The 24,964-nt window shown below is 39.2% G+C and overlaps 1 protein-coding gene across 1 annotated transcript in view; it reads left to right on the top strand.

The window, feature by feature from the left end:
- LOC112044204 (kinesin-like protein KIF13A) overlaps positions 1–24,964 on the top strand; it is a 194,319-nt gene that overhangs the window by 145,037 nt on the left and 24,318 nt on the right. Inside the window, exons 6-22 of the mRNA XM_052884050.1 lie at positions 3,189–3,436; positions 5,112–5,259; positions 9,063–9,242; positions 13,239–13,338; positions 14,199–14,347; positions 14,712–14,949; positions 16,036–16,182; positions 16,952–17,062; positions 18,208–18,431; positions 19,159–19,317; positions 20,337–20,369; positions 21,513–21,674; positions 22,034–22,150; positions 22,696–22,960; positions 23,240–23,436; positions 23,602–23,762; positions 24,576–24,690. Coding sequence (XP_052740010.1) covers positions 3,189–3,436; positions 5,112–5,259; positions 9,063–9,242; positions 13,239–13,338; positions 14,199–14,347; positions 14,712–14,949; positions 16,036–16,182; positions 16,952–17,062; positions 18,208–18,431; positions 19,159–19,317; positions 20,337–20,369; positions 21,513–21,674; positions 22,034–22,150; positions 22,696–22,960; positions 23,240–23,436; positions 23,602–23,762; positions 24,576–24,690 — 2,754 coding nt within the window. The remainder of the gene's footprint in view (positions 1–3,188; positions 3,437–5,111; positions 5,260–9,062; positions 9,243–13,238; positions 13,339–14,198; positions 14,348–14,711; positions 14,950–16,035; positions 16,183–16,951; positions 17,063–18,207; positions 18,432–19,158; positions 19,318–20,336; positions 20,370–21,512; positions 21,675–22,033; positions 22,151–22,695; positions 22,961–23,239; positions 23,437–23,601; positions 23,763–24,575; positions 24,691–24,964) is intronic.

Genomic DNA, 24,964 nt, shown 5'->3' with positions numbered 1-24,964 from the left:
CATGACTATCTATGTATGTTCCTGATTCAATTATTAAGTTCTTTATGTAGTCTACCATCTCTGCCTCTGGTATATTAGACTCCTCGATTCCAAAAAAGACTAGGTTGTATTTTCTTTTTTCCAGTTCCATTATGTTTACTTTATGCTCCAATGTAGAAATTTTCGCTTTAAGTTTAATATTCTCCTCGGTTATTGTTTTCAGTTTCTCGTCAATTGCCTCCATCACATTTTTTGTAATAATAGTGGTTTGTTGATTTAGTTTTTCATCCAATTTTAACCACAGCAACTCGAAACTTTTTTCCATTTTTTTGGGGTAAAACTTTTGTTCTGGCAATACTGGTACAGTAGTGGATTATTTGTTTAAGCTGGTAACCCTACTTGTCAATGTCGGAATGACTTTAACTGACACCTGACATTCGTTGGTTATATTGGTAGCACTGCTGTATGATTTGCAAAAACTTTTAGGTTATGTTATTGTTCGGATTTTAGTAACACTTTTAACTTTTAGATTTGTGTTTTGCACTGTGATTTTCCTTTAATATTGTCCTTTGGTGCCGCAGTAATGGATTTTGCGTTGGGACGCCACTAATTCACACTGTTTACACTGTTTTGGATTTTTACTTTCGGAGTACGTTGATATACGTGTTCGTTGTAAGACCACCGGAAGCGGAAAAAAAGCGGAAACTTTATATATATAGAGAATATTTATTGAAACTTTACATTTTCGAGAAAATGTTCGTTAAATCTTGTAATCTTATTTGACTTGGTATGTATTTGTTTCGTTGGTTGTTTTTTTCGCATTATTTCTTACAGAGACAGATTGGAACTTAAATAAAGTCATAGACTATCTTCTGTCGGAAGAACAAACTTGAAGGGGGTGCAATCGGAGATAAAAAAAAATTGGTTGCCTGTAAAGTCGGTATACGGGCGAAAGTTTTACGTGACAACGACTTTGAGTGGTAAAATAATTTTAATGTGAATATTCATTCGTATAGTAGGAAGGAGGATGAAATAATAGTAACAATTTAAAACATTTATTTATACAAAGAATTATATTTAAAACATTAATTTATACAAAGAATCTCGCACTGAATTTCATATTAACAAAATTTTATTTTTACCTTTACACATACATACGTATTTATATACAAATATACATACAATAACTTGCAATACATTTGCGTACACCTTTCACTTTTTATGTCTGTCTCTCTCGCTCTTAGGCGGGCTAACCATGCCCGAGTGGAAGGGACGCGTGCCTCTCACTCGCTCTCATTGTGAGCGCATAACGTGAGCGGAGCGTAACGCAGTTTCTTGAAGTGTCACCCGGCAAACGTTGTCACGTCAAAATTTGTACGGAGAAAATATTTCCTAAATATTGTAAAGTAAAAACCTTAGTTTCTGTGGAATCTACTTTAGGAATTTACACATCATTATTCGCGTAGTAGCGTCGTGGTTGATTTCAATCCTCACTCTCCTGTGTATTATGCATTGTTTCTTGAACAAAATCTATGTTGTGCTGAGGGAAGCTCACAGTGTCTCTTTTCCTTTTTATTATTCTACACAAAATAGCGCAAATTACAGTAATTGCTCTCCATTTAGCATTATTTGCTTAATTGAAGCCAATTAAGGTAATTGGACAGATAGAAGTTACATTCGGGAATGTGGAAAAAATACCTTTAGTTGCTGTAGTGTTATAGTATATTTAATACAGGCGTAGTCATCTTTATTAGTCTATTTTACAGCTCACTACGGTGCCATGATTCGCACCTAAGAGAGGGGATATGGAGCTTAAACTCACCACGCTGTTCTAATGCGGATTGGCTGGCTAAGGGTTCATTTACACGAGCAGCCTCTGCCGTTGGCAACGTGCTGCTCGTGTAAATGAACCCTAAGGGTCATAATGTTTGACTCTTTAACGATCATTATCAGATGTGTACAGTAATAACCGTGACTGATGGCTTAACGTGCTCTCTGAGATACGGACATGACTGACTTCTCAACACATACAGTACATGGTAAAATATTGTAGTGTTTTTTTGTGTATCGCATAATACTTGCAAACTGGTAGAGTGCGCGCAAGATAAGTCTGCACGCGACTGGTGGCGGTCTTGATGCCAGCTTTACCGCGATCTCTTTTACGCGTTTAGAGATAGATAGAGATATACGACGTGATGGCGGCATTTGATTAGTTCTTGATTTTTGCCACGCGCAAACTCTAATTACTGTCGCCTACGAGTATGCACATCATAAAGCCTTATCGGCTCTAGTACTAAACCTAAAACCTTAAATTGTCCTACTTACTATGTACATATTTTATTTTTAACACACAAACAAACATATTTTATATACCTGCTTGTTTTATAGGTGCAACAAATTTAATTAGCCTACATTAGAATAGATGAAAATGCATGTTCAATGAATTCTCTCGGCGATGGACATGTCCATACGAGAGCCATTGTTCCTTTGTGACATTTCTCGATTCTCGATGGTAACTAACTGGCATTGTTTCGTTCTGAATACAAAAGTGGACCTGTAGGTATATTGATTGTATTCTATAAATCATAATAAAGCAAAACGACCAGTGTTGGTCGACCCCCCACTAGGTGGACTTTAGACATCAAGCGGGTTGCTGGATGCTGGCGGCTCGAGACCGTGTGTGGAAGTCCATGCAAGAGGCTTATGTTCAGCAGTGGACGTCCATCGGCTGATGATGATGATGATGATGATGATGATGATGACGACGCATAAATTGTGTAATATACCTACAGCAGTACCTCGTATTTCGCTTTTAAAGTACATATTTATCCTTAACAGTTAACAGCACTCATATCCAACAACAGGAGTAAGTGCGTTTTACTGCAAAACTGTACAATTTCTTTCTTCGTCAGTAAGTTCTTCGAGACGCATTCGGTGATTTTTGCTTCTATTCAATAACCGACAAGCGCTTATGAACACAAAAATAATTCATCTTTTTAAACTAATAATGTAATTAAATAAATGGCCTGAACTAGCTTAAAATTAACCTGTTTAATCAGGCTTCGTATAAGGGGAGAGACTGGCCTGTAAAGGCCAAATAAGCTGATGATGACGATTATGATGACTTTCCATTATTTACTCATGACATTTTAGTATGATAATTATATTAAAATCACAATCAACTTATGTATTATTTCCTTTGTCTACAGGACATCGACAACCTAATGACGGAAGGCAACAAATCCCGAACTGTCGCAGCCACCAACATGAACAGCGAGTCGTCGCGCTCGCACGCCGTCTTCAGCGTCGTGCTGACTCAGACGCTATGCGACGCTGCCACCGGCGTGTCGGGGGAGAAGGCCGCCAGGTTGTCCCTCGTCGACCTGGCGGGCTCCGAGCGCGCGGTGAAGACTGGCGCTGTGGGGGACCGACTGAAAGAGGGCTCCAATATCAATAAGTGAGTATCCTCATTACTTTCGAATAGGTCTTCAACGTGGTGTTGACTCAGACGCAATGTATCGGGGGAGAAGGCCGCCAGGTTGTCCCTCGTCGCCTGGCGGGCTCCGAGCGCGCGGTGAAGACTGGCGCTGTGGGGGACCGCCTGAAAGAGGGCTCCAATATCAATAAGTGAGTATCTTCATTACTTTCGAATAGGTCTTCAACGTGGTGTTGACTCAGACGCAGAGTATCGGGGGAGAAGGCCGCCAGGTTGTCCCTCGTCGACCTGGCGGGCTCCGAGCGCGCGGTGAAGACTGGCGCTGTGGGGGACCGCCTGAAAGAGGGCTCCAATATCAATAAGTGAGTATCTTCATTACTTTCGAATAGGTCTTCAACGTGGTGTTGACTCAGACGCAGAGTATCGAGGGAGAAGGCCGCCAGGTTGCCCCTCGTCGACCTGGCGGGCTCCGTTGAAGACTGGTGATGTGGGGGACCGGTTGAAAGAGGGCTCCAATATCAATAAGTGAGTAGTCTCATTACTTTCTAATAGGTATTCAGCGTTGTGCTCATTGAGACGCTATGTGAAGCTGCGACCGGCGTGTCGGGAAAAATGGCCGCAAGGCTGTCCCTCCTTGACCTGGTGGGCTCGGAGCGCGCGGTGAAGACTGGTGCTGTGGGGGACCGGCTGAAAGAGGGCTCCAATATCAATAAGTGAGTAGTCGCATTCCTTTCTAATAGGTCTTTAGCGTGGAGCTCATTCAGACCCTATGTGATGCTGCCACCGGCGTGTCCGGGGAGAAGGCTGTCCCTCGTCGACCTGGCGGGCTCGGAGCGCTGACTCTGACTGGTAAGACTGGCTTTGTGGGGGACCGGCTGAAAGAATATATATATTTTGTTCATTCCATTCCAGGCAACCGGAAATATTGTGTTACACGGCTACGACAATTGACCAACGTGCGAAGATCGAACCTATAAACTCTCGCCGTTCAGTCGGCCCCTTTACATAGAGCTATTAAGACTTCAAAGGCGTACTGTATAATTCTAACGGAGCTTGCCTGTTGTTAAAGTTTTACTGTAATTCTGTGAAAGATTCACCTCAAAGGAGTTATTTACTGCAGTGCAAAAAATGCCTTGAAAATTATATTTATTCAGCCGTTTTATAGTATAGCTTCTGAGAATTGTTCAGGCACAATAGAGAACATAGGATTTGGAAAACGTATTTACGATTCCATGTTGGCCGATTGTTTTGCTGCGTTGGCGACGTCTGGACTGGATAAATAAAAGACCGTAAAGAAGACAAATTACCAGTTAATAGTCAATTTAGATTCACAAGTTTATGTGCGAATCTGTTTTGTTGCATTGCCAACGAATACCAACAATGCAATATCGATACGTCCTTAAGGAATTGTCAGAACCTCTTCTTTTTAAAGAGAATAAAAACTATTTGTGAATTGCCTTTTCTATACTAATTCCATTAAAAATCGTCATGTATATAATGTTTATTGTAGCTATAGATAAGTTACAATAGACAATACGTTCAATATTTAATTCTATATGCTAATATATATAAATATACCTATTTAAAAGCGATCTTTTATGATCCCACCTAACATATATTTCGCGTAGTTTTAGTTTGCAAATAAATTTCCTTAAATATATATATCTAAAAACATCTTTTTGTGTAATTTCCACAGATCCCTCACAACTTTGGGGCTCGTTATATCAAAACTAGCGGACCAGTCATCGGGGAAGAACAACAAGGACAAATTCGTCCCTTACAGAGATTCAGTGCTCACGTGGCTCCTGAAGGACAATCTCGGGGGCAACAGCAAAACTGTTATGGTATTTATTTTACAACTTATCTATATTTATTATAGTTTACAACTTATGTCTTGTAGTAGTTGATACAACTTTGGTGACACCAGGATGTAATCCTACTAAAGTTATAAATGTTTAGATTTTCTAGTTACGCATATACATTGAACACCTAAATTGTTTAAAATCACGAAGAAATATACAGAATAATATTTGGATTTTTATTATATTGGAATCGGAGCGCTCGCTTCGGGCTACATCCACTACTTTTATTTGTGATTTGAAATTGTTACGTGCGAGTGAAAGGATGACATGTAAAGAGTGATCATTTACCTTTTAATATTAACACATTAGGAACGTTGAATATTTTAAAACAAACAGGACTTAAAGAAAAGAACAGGAGCAAATCTGTGTTACTTTAATATTAAATAACTTTGTCGAAGGTTATGATGTGGGGGGAATATTTTTAATCTTATTTTAAATAGTGACATTTCGAATGAAAAACAAATCATATACTTCTTATTAATTCTTAAATAATAAAAAATAGTACTAATAGTACATATAGGTACATACACCTTAATTTAATGATCATGTCACATTATTTGGCACTCTGAACAGGTTCAAAGATTTACAATTTCAGTGAAATTTGCAAATACTCTACCGTAATCGTATTTCATAAGATAACGTCAAAAGTCTCGTTGCAGGAATATTTCAGAAATTAGTTAAAATTCAGTGGTTACCTTTATAACGTAACTGTTAGATGCCGTATCGCTGTTCTTGGTGAATAAACCCTCGATAGTTTCTAAAGTAATTGGGATATTCAGAAAATATATACCAGGAATAGCGTCCATCAAAGCAATAAAGAAATTCAATCTCTTTGTGATCGTGCAAAATATTTGGGTCACATACACTCACCTAATTTTTCAAACGTGAAAGCAATTCTGCATTAGGAACTCCTATTCACCGTTCGAGCCGTTTTTAAACGTTTCCCAAACAGAATGAAATACGTATTTTAAATTTCATATTTCACGTGGATGAAATTCGAGCATATTTAGGTAAAAGAATTTGCATCGTACGCTGCATGAATTGTCATGTTATTTATGGACTAATTTAACGATTTACAACCCAGAATATGAAATACTGCATCATTGAAGTTTTGTGGTAACACATCAAATCCCAAAAAACAAATTGCTTTGGTATTACTAATGTAAGTGAAATTTGAAATTTTACTTACTAAACAAAGTAAGTTTTTTGGCAAAACTCACTACAATAGGAGCTGAGTATCAATGAAAAGTGTACCAAACATTGGATCAATTATTCCTTTTGAAAGCGTCCGCTGCGAGCTCTGCTTTATCAGTAAAAATTACGCAAAAGTCATGTATGAGGGATTTGTTCCCCATTAATTTGTAAAAGGGTTTCCACTCGGACGAAATCGTGGACGTCCGTCCGTCTTAGACCAATTATCTTTGGACTTGTATCGCACTCAAAGGAGATCATTCATTTTGGGCCCTTTTTGAAAGTGCCGGCCAACGAAAAAAAATAGCACGAATCGTTAGAACTAGTTATTTGGAGGAATAGTTAATATGGCATGAAAGTTGTAGGAGGGCTCTGAACCAAGTTATACAGGTTCGACGATTCGTTATTTTCATACATTTAGTCAATTTTCAAAAGTGCCCGCCCAGAAAAAAAACTGGTACGTATCGTTAGAACTGTCCATTTGGAGCAATAGTTACTACGGCTCAAATGTTGTAGGACTGCACGGAACCAAGTTATACAGGTTCGATGACTCGTCACTTCTATACATTTTACTGAGTTTTGTAAGTGCCCGCAAACAAAATAAATCATACGTATCGTTATAACTAGCCATTTGCAGCAATAGTTACTATGGCATAAACATTGTAGTATAGCTTTGTGTCGAGTTATACAGTTTCGATGATTCGTCCAATCCATTTATTTTATTGATTTTTTAAAGTACCGTTTAACAAAAATATTGTACTTATGGTTAAAACTGCCCATTTGGAGTAATAGTTAGTATGGCACAAATGTTGCAAGATTGTTCTGAACCAAGTAATACAGGTTCGATGTCTCGTCACTTCAATGTATTTGATGGAGTTTTGTAAGTAAATGCTATTTATCGTTATAACTAGCCATTTTCAGTAATAGTTATCAGTAATAGTTACTATGGCATAAACGTTGTAGTATAGATCCGAATCAAGTTATACTGTTTAGATGATTTGTCACATCCTTATTTTTTACTGATTTTTTAAAGTACCGTTCACCTAAAATATGGTACCTAACGTTAAAACTAGTCATTAGGAGCAATAGTTAGTAACACGTTGCACATGCTTCAAAAAAAAATCTAGTACTGAAACAAGTTATATAACTTTCATTCATTGATTTCCATAAAAGTTAGAAAACATAAAAGCATAAGCATTTGCACAAATTCAACATTATGGTGCAAATGTAACTAAAAATTGTTATTGTGCATTGAGAGAAATAAAAACGTTTTATTAAGTTCTTCAAGTAATGGTAATTTCGGTTTACAAGCTTGAATAACATAACAAATACACACACAACGGCGAATCACATGGCCAAGTGCAGAAACGGTCCAGAAGGAAGAACATAACAAATAATGATGACACAGCTCTTACACCATGATGATATTTATTTCATATTATTAGTTAAGTATTCATCATTATTACCTATTTATTGTTCCCCATTACATTCAGATATCAACAAAATCATAAGTGACGAATCATCGAACGCAAATAACTTGGATCAGAGCAATCATACAATGTTTCTGTCATACCTACCAACTAACTGTTTTTTCTCTTAGCGGGCACCATTGAAAATTGAGAAAATGTATGGAAATAACGAATCGTCGAACCTGTATAACTTGGTTCAAAGCCACCTGACAACTTTTATGCCATATTAATTATTGCTCCAAATAGCTAATTCTAACGAGTCGTGCCATTTTTTTTTTGTTGGCCGGCACTTTCAAAAAGAGCCCAAAAATGTATGGAGCGTGAATGATCTCCTTTACGAACAAAATTGTCTGTCGGTATTTGAGGGGGACGAGGTAAACTCACACGTCGATGATCGAATGTCACCAATAAATATATCCTGTGTCCTTTCACTTCACACAACTATAAACTTTAAATCACGTTTAATTTTAACACAATGAAACATCTATAGACGCAGTTTGTATAAATTACATTAAATACACGTTAAATCGTGATCACATACTTTTGACAGAGGGATAACATCTAACGAGGCAGGTCCTATGATAATTGGTCTGAGCCGCTAATCAATATTAGTGCTTTAATTTGATACCTGCTAGGAAGAATCCTAACGTTCAATGTCTGACTCCTTGACTTTGGTGCAATCAATGCGGTCTTGCAAGTTTCGTGCAAATTGGAGCCTTTGTTACGGAGATTCTCCTGATTTCTGTACCTATAGCCTTTAAGTGTCTCTGTGTGTCTTTGTACACATACACATACCAAAATTCAAAGTAAAGTTGCTGTTCCGGTCGATTCGAATATACCAACCGATACCACGTGTCTTGATGGAAGAAGAATTAAGTTTTCGCAAATTGATTTCTTGACACCATAATAGGTATATCTCATCAGACTCCCATGAATTCTTAGTAATGTACCTTACTTTCTTGTTATGAAGTGGAATTTATAGATAGTTATTGATTTTGCGAGAGGGCCGGATTAGGGAGGTCTAAGAGCGGACGAAGTCGCGGGCGTCCGCAACTTTTGCGATAATCGTTATTACTTTCTTTCAAACACCCATGCATTGTAATACAACCGTGCAATCTCTCGCAGGTGGCCACCATATCCCCCGCGGCGGATAACTACGAGGAGACGCTCTCCACGTTGCGGTACGCGGACCGCGCCAAGCGCATCGTGAACCACGCCGTCGTCAACGAGGACCCCAACGCGAGGATCATCCGCGAGCTGCGGCAGGAGGTCGAGGCGCTCAAGAATATGCTCAAGCATGCTACGGTGGGTTTCTTTTTTTAAAAAGAATTTTTGCCATATCTTTTTTTTATATGACCAATATTCCCATTCCCCTCCAACTAGTCGGGAAAGACTAGTATTAGTGGGTACGACAATAGACCAACGGGGCAGGGATCGAACCACCACCCCTCTGTGATGAGTCCGACCGCTCTTACCGTTGCGTTATTGGAGGTCTAGGTCTATTGTGATTTAAGGCTGCTAATGCTAACGACCTTAAACTAAAGATTTTACACTATTAGATATGTCATTAACGCCTCGAAACTGAAGCGAACAAAGCTGGTTAATTTTCTTAATTTCATTTAGTCGCATAGTAAACAACAAAAACAACTTAAACAGATAATACCTAAATATTGTCTACATTGTAGAGTTGTGTGTTCAGGAAGTGTAAAAACTATATATACATTAATATGTAATGTAAGGAAACACACGACAGTAAATTGCGGCTAACATATATTGCGTTATTTTAATAGTTTATAGCCTTGATGTTAGCTATCACCTTGTAGAGTATGTCGTACTATTTACGAGACACCCTGTATGCATATTGTAGCTATGCATATTGTAGGATGGTTGATAAAGCTTTTCGAGGAATCTAAATATGAATCCGTAATTTTCAATATTTTAGTTATAGAAATAGATAAGGTGGATTAATAAAAGACATCCCATGTTTTTAAAAGTAAAACTTGTTTCCTAGAGAGGTTAGATTTATGGAACAAAACTTGTTTGCTGTTAGGCTACTTTTGTTTTCAAGGGTTTAAGTACATGAATCATCAAACTGTAATTATAAAAGTGGGTCTGCCAATACACTCGAGTTTAAAGTGTACCTAGTGAGTGCGCTGAGGTTAATGCGCTTAAGGAGATCGTATCGCGAGTAACAGTTAACGGATTTGTACTTAGTGGTTCGAGTTAGTGCCTGCTTATGTGCTTAGTATACCTACTTAGTTCTTAACACTAAGTATTAAAGTGTATGTAACAGAGGGCCCCTGTATAAAAATTAGTTGGGGGTTAGGTTAGGTTAGGTTAGGTTAGGTTAGGGGGTAGTTAAATTAATTAGCCCAATTAATGAATGGTAAAGATTTCTCACAAAAGAGACGTAAATGCTAGCTTAAAATAAATATGATAATTATTTACTCATAACCTATGTAGGATGTATACAACTTTTGGACCCACGCTTAAGCAAGGAAACAAGTGAGATTGTGAATTAAATTTTCCTATTTTTTGCTTTGACACGTAAGAGGTACTGTAGTCCGAGGGCCCCGTATCATTGATAAGGCTAATACGGCGGTAGCTACGCGCCTGGTATGTAATTAAACATCTATACAGACTAGCTAAAATGATACACTGTGTCCTGTTTACAGCTCCATTAAAAAAAAATTCTTTAATACAAAACATGCTACCACACTCTGTAATAAATATATTACAGAGTGTGGTAGCATGTTTTTTAAGAAATATGTATAATATAAGAAAAAAGTGTGTAATATAAAAAAATGGAGTTTAAATTATTATATTTAGAGCGATACTACAGTTCCAGCAATCGGAACCAACACGACCTACCATATTTAACTGCATGTAATGTACTTAGTAGACTCCTTAGCTCCTTTAGCTGTACTTATAGTAGACAACATTCTACTAAGCAGAGCTTGTCTGGTGAAGAACATCGAGTAAAACCCTGCAATGTGTTGTTTTGTTGTAGACTACTTTTTCCACTTAACATGAAATATTACCATAAAAAGTAATGACACCCAAAAGAGGAATTTAATTGAAATTTCTTGCCAAAATTTTCGTCGAAAACTTCGCTTATTTTGTCTTGAATTTTTGTAAGCATTTGCTGTTAACGAGATGTTTTGATAACTTTTGAGAAATAGTCATCAGTCTTATGGAACAAAACACAAATATATTAATAGTAGGTACCTATTTAGTTGCGAAAACATCATAGTTTCAAAATGCATTGCCTATCTTGAAGACTTGTGATAAACCTGAATTGAAGGAGAACTTTTCCATTTCATATAATTTGAATACCTACCCTGGGTAAAAATCTTCTGCACGCCACTGTACCTATGTAATTCTAAAAGTAGGTCCCCCTAACCGTGTTGCGGTGAGAGGGGTTACTGTAACAAGAAACTGCAGGTTTACGTAAATCACACGACCTGGCAAAAAGTAGGTCTGCCAAAACTTCTAGTATTGAGTGTTGAGTAAATTCTGGGGTGACACTGAATTGTGTATTATACAGCCGGGCTTTAAAGAAATTGGGGTTATTTCTATTGACAAAGTTATCATCTAATAATTGGTTAAACTTAATATAAACAAGTCTCAACAATAAGTTTGGTCTCTTGTATAGAAGTACTCGTAGGCGTTCGTTTTAGGAATTTTATTATAAAGTATTAATAATAATAAATTGATTTCGTTGTTTTCGTTAAAAACCATACGAATCTAAGAAGCATCACAACTCAGACCGACAATCCCTTTACTTATGTACCTACATATTAAATTGGATAATCTTCAGGAGATTTTGACTATATAATTTAACATGGTAACATGGAACAATTGAACATGGTCTTCACATTTGTCAGTTTTACGCGGAAAATAATACCTAAATACCCAGCTCCTGGAGTGTTATGCTTTACAATAATATTTTTCTTCTTCTTCTTCTTCTTCTTCTTCCTTCTTAATCTTGTAAGTGTAGCGGCTCTGCAGGTCTTCAAGAGCTCCCTGTATTACGTTGACCGCTTCTGATCTTTACAATAATCACCTATACCTAAATGTTTTTGTCGGATCTAGGTTTAACTTAAAGTCGGTTTTAGTTTTTTTTTTTTTTTTATTAAAAGTGACTTAAGTGTGAGTTTTCTTAGGCATGTTTGATGAAAATCAGTTGAGCCGTTTAAAATTGTAGAGGTGAAATTGGTGATGAATAACCGAATGTTTGCAAATATAATCGAGTGGGGTCTTAAATGAAAGCGTACTGAAAAAGAATATTGATGACTTGATCGTGAGTGTAATTAATAATTTCATGACATTCGGAGGTTTTTCAATATTCTCAATTTTATGGCGTTAAAACTCACCGTATTCTGCTGTCCTTTGATATTTAGTTATTTTAGTCATAGGATAATCTCGAATCGATGTAGTACCGTTGTTGTTTAAAAACGCCTCTTACTCGGCTGACGAAACAAACACCTTTATCTCATTAGCATTCGCCGGGACGCCTCAGCTCCTAACGTGTTTTACGGATTATCCCTGTCGAAGGTGCGGTGGTTGCTTATAGGCTTAGAAGCCCGAGGAAGTTATATTATAATCCTTGTATTATATGTAAATTATTTTAATTTCCTCCTGCTAATCTCGCTCGGAGATAAGTCAATTACGGCTAGCAGATAATGTATAAAACACGACACAATTCAATACAACCGAAGTCCGCAGTCACGGAGGCGTAAAATTAAGGGCCGTATTGAAAGACGTTTCGCCAAATCGAACTAAAAATCGTTATCATTGATTGATACGTTCTCATTAGGATATCAGCACATCAAGATCCTAGCTAGTTAATAGATATCTCAATCAATAAGATCAACTCGTCTAAACGCTGTACTATTTGCACAACTTTAGAGTTGACTTCACAATACCTAGTCTGTGGTTCTCTGATGCATTGGAAAATTGCATATTGTGTTAAAAGTGTGTTTACTAACTTTGTGACAACCCTTCGCTAGACACGACTAAAGATGTGTGCCGAAGGGTTTGGTGACTGAGAACATTATTTCTCATTTGTCACAGATGTTGACATTTTGAGGTATACACATTTTATAGTTTGCTACCTGTCAAAGTAATCACGATCCAAACTATATAGAATCCTTTCGTGCTCGCCTTTATGGTAGAAGTGTAAGCTGACAATCCATCAGGTGTTATAAAATGACACATCATCAACATGTCTTTCTCTAAGTAATTATAATAAATAGTAAAGTAAAGTAATTTAAATGTGATTTGCTTCTTTTACTTCAGGGCTCTCCTGTGGGCGAAGATGTGCACGAGCAGTTGGCACAAAGTGAGCACCTGATGAAGGAAATGTCCCGAACGTGGGAAGAAAAACTCGTCGAAACTGGTCAGTACGATACGACGTGTTGTGTTAGGTTACTTTTTATATGTCACGATAGATCAGTACTGTGTTAAATAAAGTCAATATAGCCAATATAGTGCCATAACTATCCTGTCAGTGTCGGTGATCGGATCAGGGGAAGATAGCCTCCGGGACCCCAATGAACTCAGCGCTGCCCAAGAACAGCTTGCAGTGGCACAAGCTGTTATCTTCCTGTGTTGCTGAGCTATATGAGTAAAGTCATCACAGCCAGTATAGTGGCATAACTATCCTGTCCGTGTTGATGATTGGACCACGGGAATCCTCCAGGACCTCAACAAACTCAGCGCTGCCCAATAACAGTTTTTAGTGGCACAAGCTGCTATCTTCCCGAGAGTTATCGAAGACTGATTCTCAGTACCCCTAGTACCACAAATAACTCTAGAGGCGTTGAGCAATGGAGAAGTTCGTTGAGGCCCCAGAGCTTACTAAAATGCACTGAGGATGGCCGCCGAGGAGATTTTAGTGGAAAAGTCCTACTTAAGCCATCTTGCGCCCCAAGTAAGTCAGATATCTCAGAAAAAGATTTCCCCTTTATCGAAACTAAGAAGGGATAAATTTGAGTGTTCGTTGTGAAATAAAATTTAGCACACTAAAGGCCTTGAAAGACCTTGTAACCTGTTCCACATAACCCGTCTTCTCCTTTCATCAGAGACGAAGCGCAATAGAGGGACCAGTGAGTTTGTTGACATCCCAGAGCATACCAAAATGCGTTGAAGGGTTCCACCTATGGGGGTTTTAATGGAATTGTCCTATAAATATAATCACTGTTCTCCTCTATGGGTATTTTTTTTTAATAACATTAAAGAAATATTGTTTACTAACAGGTCGAGTACAAAGCGAAAGGCAACACGCCCTGGAGAAGATGGGCATCAGCGTACAGGCGAGCGGCATCAAAGTGGAGAAGAATAAATATTATCTTGTTAATTTGAACGCGGATCCGTCGTTGAACGAATTACTGGTGTATTATTTGAAGGTAAATATTACGCTAGAGAGACAAATATCTCAACATTCTATAGATTCACCGCCTGGAACTTAGACGGGTGTCAAATATAACCTTCACCGCCCGAGTTTTTCTGCCAGCCAAGCCATATTTTTGATTTACTTGCACAAATAAATCATAGTTTCCAAATATAAAACCACAAGGCTCAAGTATAGGTACTATTTACATTCCAAACATTACGCAAATTTTCAAATCGATTTTTTTTATCAACTCTTACAATTTAAAAATATTTTGCAAGCGTAAAATTACAAGTAAACTAGACCCTAGATACCCTACCCTAGATACCCGACCCTACCCTAGACCTAGACCAATGCTAAAAAATTTCCAAAAACTTCAGGATAGGACACTAGTGGGCGCCGACAGCGAGGCGGACATCCAGCTGTCGGGGCTGGGCATCCAGCCGCAGCACTGCCTGCTGCTGGTGGAGGGCGGCAGCCTGCACATGGAGTCGGTGGGCGGCGCGCGCTGCTTTGTCAACGGCACGCCCGTCGTGTCGCGCGTGCGCCTCGGACACGCCGACAGGATCCTGTGGGGGAACCATCACTTCTTCAGGGTCAACTGTCCTAAGGAGACAGGTGAATGATATTCATATATACTAGTCGACGCCTTGCGATTTCACCCGCGTGGTTCCCATTTCCGTAGGAATACGGGGATAAAACATAGCCTTCCTCGATAAATGGGCTATCTAACACTGAAAAAATTTTTCAAATCAAACTAGTAGTTCCTAAGATTAGCGCGTTCAAACAAACAAACTCTTGCTACTGGTTGAGGGGAGTAGTTTCCACATGGAGCCAGTGGTAGTGTGAGGTGCTTCGTCAATGGGATGGGCAACAGAAATCATTTTTACGCCTATGTGGTTTCAAATCACAAGGTTATGGGTTTACAAGGTTATGACATACTGAGTCTTATCTTCTAAGAAATTTGCAGTTACAATTCTCGGCCGGCATTTTGGCATTGGAACAGCAGGGTCCTAACAAGTTAGCCCGCTTCCATTTTAGATTGCATCATCACTTACCATCAGATGAGATTGTAGTCAAAGGCTTACTTGTACAAAAAAAAAAAAACAGTTCTATCCATATCCCATCTCCTGTTAGAAGGCAGGCGTGACTCTGTAGTAGATCGTTATACAGGTTGCTCGGGAGTATTTCCCATAACTCTAGGGTTACATTCTATAAGGAAAATAAATTAAAAATGTCTGAGAAACATATGTTTTAAAATGAATATTATCGAATTAAAACATATTACTTTTATAAATAGATCATAAAGTGTATCCCTTATATCGCATCCTTATATTATGACCTATCCAAACTTATTCATTGGTAAATATCATGAAATAGCTTACTAGCGAAGTACGGAATGGTAGTTGCAACATCTTGTTGATATCGACAGTTTTACTACTGCGATTACGTATTTTAAAATGCATGGATAGATAAAGGCGTGTGTTACATGGATAGTCGTAATTGTTTGATTTACTTTGTATAAAAACATAAAAAGTTTCTTTTTAGTTAAAAAAAATACTTATGCAGTTCGGCTCCTGTAAGTGGACTTGTTAACACCTTGTAGTTATGGGAAATACTCCCGAGCACCCTGTATAATAAATGCTGATAAGGATGGATATAGGATGAGTAGTGTACAATTTAATTGAGATGTTTGTTCGTCAGCAGCGGCCGCGTCAGAGCCGCAGACGCCGGCACAGCCCATAGACTACAACTTCGCGCGCGACGAGATCATGCTCAACGAGCTCAGCAACGACCCCATACAGACCGCCATCTCTCGGCTAGAGAAACAGCACGAGGAGGACAAGCAAGGTTAACATGTTTTCCATCAGAACTATAAATATAAACAAATAACAACAATGTTGATAACTAAGTTGTTCAGTTGTTAATCTGCAAATACATACAATAAAATCATCGATCTCCTATTAAAAAGTGGATGCACAAACAGCGACCAAAAAAACGTCCACGCTCAATAAGTGACAAACACAACTTCTTGGCACTCAATTTAAGTAGTCGAATTTGCAAATTCAACCTTAAACTTTATCCTTAAGGTTGAGTTTGCTCTGAATTTGGGATTTTATTGAATATTGGAGTATACTTTAAAGGCTATAATTTTCTTTACCAATAATTCTAAAAGTGTCAAAGCAAGATTGGCCAGTTTTTAAATGAAAATTTCTATATGATTGTGCATCCTTTTATTATAAGAGGTCAATGAATGAAATTCATGTAAAGGTTTATAACAATATGTGTGTAATTCTACATGTAGTCTTATCGAGATGATTGAAAGAAAGTGTGTAATATGCTAGTTGACTCTAATTGTTCATTATTGTTCTATGAGATTGTTTTTAAACAAAAAAAACTTTTAGTTTGACATGTATAATTATGTTTACTAATTCTTATGACGTCACGAAATGGCGGACAGTGTTTATGGCGTTTGGAAAAATAGATAAAATACCCAATTTTTAACTTGAGTTTTTCAAATAATCTTTTACTATTTTGTATTAAAATTGGTATATTTCAGAATCTTGACTTTTGAAATTTTAAATGAGTCAATTATTAATTTACGCTTTGAATATTTCAGTGGCGCTAGAGAAGCAGAGACAAGAGTACGAGCGACAGTTCCAACAGCTCAGGAACATCTTGTCGCCGTCCACGCCCTACCCGCCGTACTCGTACGATCCGCTCAAATTAGGTGAGATATTGGTATTTACATCGATCGTAGATCGTTTGATGGGTCAAAGCGTCGCGGAATTGTCATTGGTTTCGCACATTGAGTACGTCATCACTCATAACACATTTCTGTGTATTCATGTTGTGGCTTATGTTTTTACACTTCCAAAATGAACACGAAGGCATAAAGAATGGATTTAAATAAAAGAAAAACCAGCAAATATTTTTAGGTCCTCGTCCACCCACAGCATGCGCTTGTTACGCACTAAGATAAGATGTGCGTACACGCCTTTGGGTAATGACATAAAATTATGCGCTCTTTAGTATGAAGGGGCCCATCTAACGATTTATATCGATGCTTATTTACTCGAGATCGACAATTTGGTGAATATTAAATAAAAAATATTACAATTAATATTATTAATTTAACTACTTAAATATCTCTCAAAGTTGCTATGGATTATCTTATTGTTTTTTAGGCGATAAAAAATTAGTTTACTTAATCATAAGCGAGCGAATGTAATTTGTCTGGGATTTACTCGAGTTTCCAATATTTTCAGAAATCTGATAAAACTATCAATAATAATTGGTTGCTCTATAATGACAGATCGATGTTACGGTAAATGTGGTGTTGCCATACAGCGAGTTTATTAGTTCCATTTGTAAGCGTTCTTAGGATTGAGCTAATAGTAACTGCTTGATTGGTTGAATACCCTCTTTAATTCAAATATTTTTATGATCCTTCTGTTCGTTCAATACTACTTTCGATTCGCAAGTGCAGACATTGCAGAGAAGAATCGATAAGAAACATCAGTAGCGCTTTTCAAAAAATGTTAGCTACAAAACTGTTATTATTCCACTCGACTTGACTCGTGGTTCCCTCAACAGAGAATAATCGACCGGTATTTTGCGTCAAACGGCGTCCGCTAATCACAGAATGACAACTGAGAGATCATTTAAAACATAGTTGCCAGCATGAAAATGAAAATGTAACGAAGCTAGTTTGCTTAATCCTAACACATTTTTATTAATATTAATTGATTATGAAACACGGCTAAAACTCACGTGATATTAGGTCGGAGAGTCCAAACTGAAAATTCTAAAACATCATCTAAAACATTTAACTTCTACTCTTTTACGTCGCACTATAAGTTGTTTATTGCACAGGTAAAATGACAGCGTGTACACCGACGACCGCGGCGCGCGTGGAGCGGTGGGCGGCGGAGAGAGACGACACGTTCAAGCGGTCGCTGGGCCGGCTGAAGGCGGACATACTGCGCGCCAACGCGCTGGTGCAGGAGGCCAACTTCCTGGCCGAGGAGATGAGGAGGAACACGAGGTTCAGTGTCACGTTGCAGATACCGCCGCAGAACCTCAGCCCTAACAGAAAGGTACGACATACTTAACTACTGTACACCCGCGATTTTGTCCGTTTAGAACACGTACAAGCGATCGTTGGGTCGGCTGAAGGAGGACATACTGCAGGAGGCGAACTTCCTGACCGAGGAGATGAGGAGGAACAAGAGGTTTAGTGTCACGTTGCGAATTAATCTGTGAAACTTCAACACTAACAGAAAGGTACGACGATATTGAGAGAATTTTGTCGACAATTCGCTACAGGAGCGATATTTATGTTTCTCCTTTGCAGCAATGTGAGAAAAAAGGAGAGTTTACCCAAAGCTCTCACTTTCGTCCTATTATACGGATGGTCGTATATTTGTAATGTGCGTAACTGTATCCTATAAAAATAAGGAACATGTATATGAATTTATTTTTAACATATAATTTCACTGATATCATACTAATATGTAATACGAAAGTAAAATAATACAGATATCCTCAAAAACCTAATTCTACACAGACTAAAGTCTAGTTCGGGCTACTTTAGTATTTCAGTCGAGTAGGAACGATTTTTGGGCGGTAAAACCAAAAACTGTTTGTCTGTACAGCCCATTAGTCTAGAGTCTGACATTCAATAATTAATTGAGATCTCCGTTATTTTTTACATATTGACAGTACATCACTACGTACCTACTTGATTTTATTTCGAAAACAAATTCTTGTTTCTTATTTATTTGTGTCAATACATAATTATTTCATCACCACACAATGTTGCAGCGAGGCGCCTTCGTATCAGAGCCGGCGATAATGGTGAAGCGTCCGACGCGCGGCGCGCAGGTGTGGTCCATGGAGAAGTTGGAGAACAAGCTGGTGGACATGCGCGACATGTACGACGAGTGGCGGCGGCGGCAACAGCGGGACGATCTTATTGAGAACGTGAGTGTTCTCACACCAGTAGGCGACACATGCGACCGACGACATATCTTGACAGGCCCCGATCTGGAAGGGAGGGGGGGGGGGGGGGGGGCAAGAAAGAAGTAGGGCAATATTTACTTATTCTCCAGCAAACTTATAGACCTCTGCGTTTGGGTCACAGGAATTGAAATCTGTACTAATTATGTAGATTCCGAGAAAAAATACTGTGACAGGCAGAAATTCGGATGTGCGCGAGAGATCTTATAACGGTTCCGTATTTGTACGTACGTACGTTCCGAAAAAATATTTTTGGGAGAGGGCGGCAAAATTTATCTTTGCTGGAGCGGTGAAATTGCTGGATAACATGGATTGCGGGCCCTAATCAATAGTTGCGCAACCACAGCTACCGCTATCTCTTTCATTGCATTGAGATGAAAGAGGACTGGGACAACTCATCCGCCATTGGTCGACATTTGTCTATTTCTTTTCACGAGATATGTCGCTGATCGCATGCTATAAATAGTGATAAAATAACAAAATAATAACAGGTGGAGGCTAATAATATTAAAAAAAAATATTATGTAGGACTATTGCTTGTCAGTTTTGGCTATTGCCTTTTGCATCGCCATCTCGCCCTGATCACACAAAATGTAGACAATCAATCAAAGTTCTTTAGTCTGTCAGTTGGCTTGCATTACCGATGATGCATGCCTCAAGTCTTAAACACTTTTTGTCATATTAATGCACAAAATCCAATACAAAAGAAATTTAATGAACCTCAAGAGGTCAAGAGTATAAATGTAGACTTTTAAAATTAATTAATTTTTACCTATTTATTTTTAAATTTAAAGTTTTTTTTTTTCAATTCAATAATAGTACAATATAAATGGTTAAAAACTTTAAAGCAATGTGTTGCAAAAAAATAAATAAATTAATCAATGATAAAAAAGAGACATTTGTTAGGTACATAGATCCAATAATACAATAGCTAAGGTTGCTTTTAACTAACACTTGAACCGTACTAACGTATTTGTCCCCAGGACGTGGCTCCAATCGACCCCGAGACACCACCGGTGCGTGTAGGCTCAAATTAACAACCATTAGTTGCTATTAAGGCTATATTTCCTGGCTTTTAAGTTGCTTATTTATGGCCTTAGTCGTTTCTCCAATCTGTACATATTTACGCATTTTATGCTTTACTTAGATATTAAAATAATTTAGATGTCTTATGGAAATAATTTATGTTGGCGATTGCATTGTGCATGTCCTTATCGTTAGGACGTAGCATATAAATTAAATATATTGTATAGCCTAACCATAAAAAGAAAAACCATCTCCATTTTGTGGAAAATAAACCGGCCAAGCACGAAGGCTTCTACCATCTGTGAAAATTTTAACTGACTAACTATCATGGTTCATGGGACTGGTGACAGACGGACGGACAGACGGGACGGACAGACAGACGAGTCCCGTTTAAAGGTCCACTTATGTTTACAGACATTTAGCCACACAACAACAACAACAAACAAGACATGTGCCGTGACAGACGTTATTAACGTATTTACATATATCTACAGTCTGTCAACGTCTGCGCGGTCGCGTTACGATAGATACGTCAATAAACACTGTATAGAAGAATATTATTATGTCTGCCACGGCACGTGTCAAGCACGCTAAATGTCTGTAGACATAAATGGATCCTTTGGGTAAAGAATCCTAAAAATTGACTGCTCAAAAGTACTCCTGTGCAACTTCAATCCAGGTTTTTGTTTTTGTGGTAAAGCTACAATATCTAATCCAGTTTACTTTAATCATTGTTTCAAATGTGTAGAGGCTTTGGGTTACTTTGGCGGTTCTATTTGTTGTCGTTGTAATTTTATTCTCTACATACCCCATGGCAGCAGTTTAGCAGTAGATCACATGATTTCTAAATTTTCATTTTCTAATGTTACAAGCTATCCTGAAATATTCTGTATTCTTTTTCCAAATGTTATTTTATTGTTAATTTTAACTCGGAAAACACTGGTTTTTAACTCTAGACAGAAACATTTCTCTTTTTTCAAAACTGAAGAAAATTTTGCAATTATGTTACTTGTACTTATGGGAATGTAAAAACACAATGACATCGCCTAAATTACCTTAAAAAAAAAACTGATATTCCAGTACTATAAAATTTTGGTCCAAAGTTTTTTAGGGTTGTTTGTATCTTTGTATAGGAACATATTGACAAAGCTCTGGATCCATTCTACGAGACGCAAGAAAACCACAACTTGATCGGTGTAGCGAACATATTCCTGGAGGCGTTGTTTCATGACGTCACGCTCGACTATCACACGCCCATCATCAGTCAGCAAGGCGAAGTTGCTGGGAGATTACAGGTAAGCGTTCTATTGTATGACCTATTTGATCTACGACTTGGTTGTTAACTGTGTAGGCCTCATAAGAAGGCTTATAGTTAACAAATAAAAATATTGCTATTCTATCTTTGCGTTTGGTATTAATCAACTTTAGTTTAGATCAAATTAATGAAATAATTCTGATAAATTGACTTTTTAAGAATTTGTAAAAAATTTTCAATGCTCCGTCAGGGCCTTTGGTAAATAAATGCAATTTGTTGAGAAAACACATTTGAATTAATTTCATTTTGGCAGTGCATTATTATGCATTTTTGATTTCGGAGGATTCTTCGGTAAGAATATTTTTTTGTGGTCTTCAAATATTGTTGATATATTTTCAGGTTGAGATAAGTCGAGTGAGCGGTCAGTTTCCTCAAGACAGGATATGTGAAGCGGGTTCCGACACCTCTGGAGATATGCGTGACGATGACGAAGCCATAGATCCTGCTACACAACAAGTTAGTCATGAGGTTTATCTAAACCAGTATTTAGAGCCTGACTTCAATTCAATCTTATTTTATTATTAACTAGCTGACGCCGCGCGGTTTCTTCCGCGTGGTTCCTGTTCTCGTAGGAATACCAGGATAATACATAGCCTTCCTCGATAATTGGGTTATCTAACACTGAAACAATTTTTCAAATCGGACCAGTAGTTCCTGAGATTAGCGCGTTCAATCAAACAAACTCTTCAACTTTATAATATTAGTATAGATTATAATTTTTATTGAAAAGAAAAAAACCCAATACAGGATGCTTAATATAAACTGGTCAAAACTTAAGCTTAGGAAACTACGTCAAACTGGAATGGTTAATAAACCTAATTCTAGATATATAAACAGGTCACAGGGATCGTAAATCATTTTCTAGTTAACAGTTCTGGTGAACAGATAGCCAATACGAGAAAATTTGCATGTGGATATCTTCACATACGAACCCGAGAAATGCAATGTTAGAGTTTAACCGGTATAGTCGTTCTTAGATAATAATATGCAAAATTTTCTAGGTAACAATTCGCGTGGTGATCAAACAAGCGAGTGGGCTTCCCCCGTCGCTGTCCAACTTCGTGTTCTGCCAGTACACGCTGTGGGGCGGCGGCGAGCCGGTCGTGGTCGCGCCGCACGTGAGCGCCGACACGCCGCCCGCGCCCACGTCTCCGACCACGATCCCGTCGCCCGCGTCACCGCGACACCAACTCATGACCTTCAGATTTGACCACAAGATTGACTTCAACATTCCACTAACAGAGGAGTTTATTGAACATTGTGCAGGTAATTTTGCAAGATGTTTAGACTCTTGTAGTGTGGTAGTTACTTTAACAATTCCTCTGTCTCCTATTTGGCCGATTTTTAGCCATGGAAAATACTCCCGTGTCTAGGTGAGCAAGGTAGTCCTCGGCCCCGGTCATTATCATTAACATCTGATCTTTAGTTATACTTATTACCCTAAGCCTACCATCCCTCATTAGATTACCGCAGTAGGTCTATGCTCTGTATACCTTGTTCTTTAAGGAGGCCGACAAAAAAGATGATTTTGATTTTACTTTGCAGAGGGTGCGTTATCTATCGAGGTGTGGGGCCACCGGTCGGCGGGCTTCAGCCGCACTTGCGGCAACTGGGAAGTGGAGCAACAGCAGTTGGCGAAGGCGCGCTCGCTGGCCGACCGCTGGGCGGAGCTCACGAGGAAGATCGAGCTGTGGGTGGAGATACACGAGCTCAACGAGCAGGGGGAGTACGCGCCCGTTGAGGTGCGTCACTGATACGTATATAGTCTTTTACTGTTTATTCTTTGTTCGTTGGTAGTGATAATATCCATGGTCGTGTAGTTTTAGCCGTTGTTGAGAAGGCTTCTAAACTCATTGTTCGACCATTTGTAACCAAAATTATATATGAATCGAATATAATACAAACAGGTGACGCCGCGCAGTGACATCGTGACGGGCGGAGTGTACCAGGTGCGGCAAGGGCAGCAGAGGCGCGTCGGCGTGAGAGTGCGCCCCGCCGCCAACTCTGGCACGCTGCCCATCATCTGCCAGCACATCGTCAGCGTGGAGTTGGGCTCCGTCACAGTGAGGTGAGTGACTATCGCCAGCTGACGCGCGCAGTGACATCGTGACGGGCGGAGTGTACCAGGTGAGGCAAGGGCAGCAGAGGCGCGTCGGCGTGAGAGTGCGCGCCGCCGCCAACTCGGGCACGCTGCCCATCATCTGCCAGCACATCGTCAGCGTGGAGTTGGGCTCCGTCACAGTGAGGTGAGTGACTCTATCGCCAGCAGACGCGCGCAGTGACATCGTGACGGGCGGAGTGTACCAGGTGCGGCAAGGGCAGCAGAGGCGCGTCGGCGTGAGAGTGCGCCCCGCCGCCAACTCTGGCACGCTGCCCATCATCTGCCAGCACATCGTCAGCGTGGAGTTGGGCTCCGTCACAGTGAGGTGAGTGACTATCGCCAGCTGACGCGCGCAGTGACATCGTGACGGGCGGAGTGTACCAGGTGCGGCAAGGGCAGCAGAGGCGCGTCGGCGTGAGAGTGCGCGCCGCCGCCAACTCGGGCACGCTGCCCATCATCTGCCAGCACATCGTCAGCGTGGAGTTGGGCTCCGTCACAGTGAGGTGAGTGACTCTATCGCCAGGGCGGAATGTACCAGGAGCGGCAAGGACATTTCATTTCAGACGTCGTCAATCCCTCATTTTATTCAGACCACACATGTCAACAAACGTATTTCATTCGCAGTCTTGTATTATTATTTGTCCAATTTACCTCCTAACATTCTGATTATTACAACACAACAAATTTGATAGTTGTCTTGTATTCCCCTGTACATTTGATGGGCATTCTTGACTCGCACATCCTAGCCTTAACAAAGACTCCATTTGACGTATTCACCAGGTCGCGTCTCCAGAAGCCGTTGGACTCGTACCAGGAGGAGGACCTGGCGGTGCTGAGAGAGCGGTGGAGCGACGCGCTCGCCCGGCGCAGGCAACATCTACACGCTCAGTTACAGGTTAGCGCATTGCAGTACATGTATCCGCTGAGAGAATGCGTTATATGTATGACCCAAAATATAAAGCCTGAAACTTGATCTTTGGACAAGTAGGAAAATCTAATAAAAATCTGACTTTTAGTTCAATTAAATTAATAACATTTATGAATTAGGAGTTGACATAACGATCTACCCGCCAAACTTTCATAAAAATGGATTCATCCTTTTTTTATTTATAAGTACTATATAAGTAAGTTTTTTATTTATAGTATAATACTTTAACAAATAAACACAC

The sequence above is a fragment of the Bicyclus anynana genome, chromosome 1 (genome assembly GCF_947172395.1).
Source record: "Bicyclus anynana chromosome 1, ilBicAnyn1.1, whole genome shotgun sequence".
Taxonomy (NCBI): Eukaryota; Metazoa; Arthropoda; class Insecta; order Lepidoptera; family Nymphalidae; genus Bicyclus; species Bicyclus anynana.
This window is presented reverse-complemented; position numbering and strand designations above follow the sequence as displayed.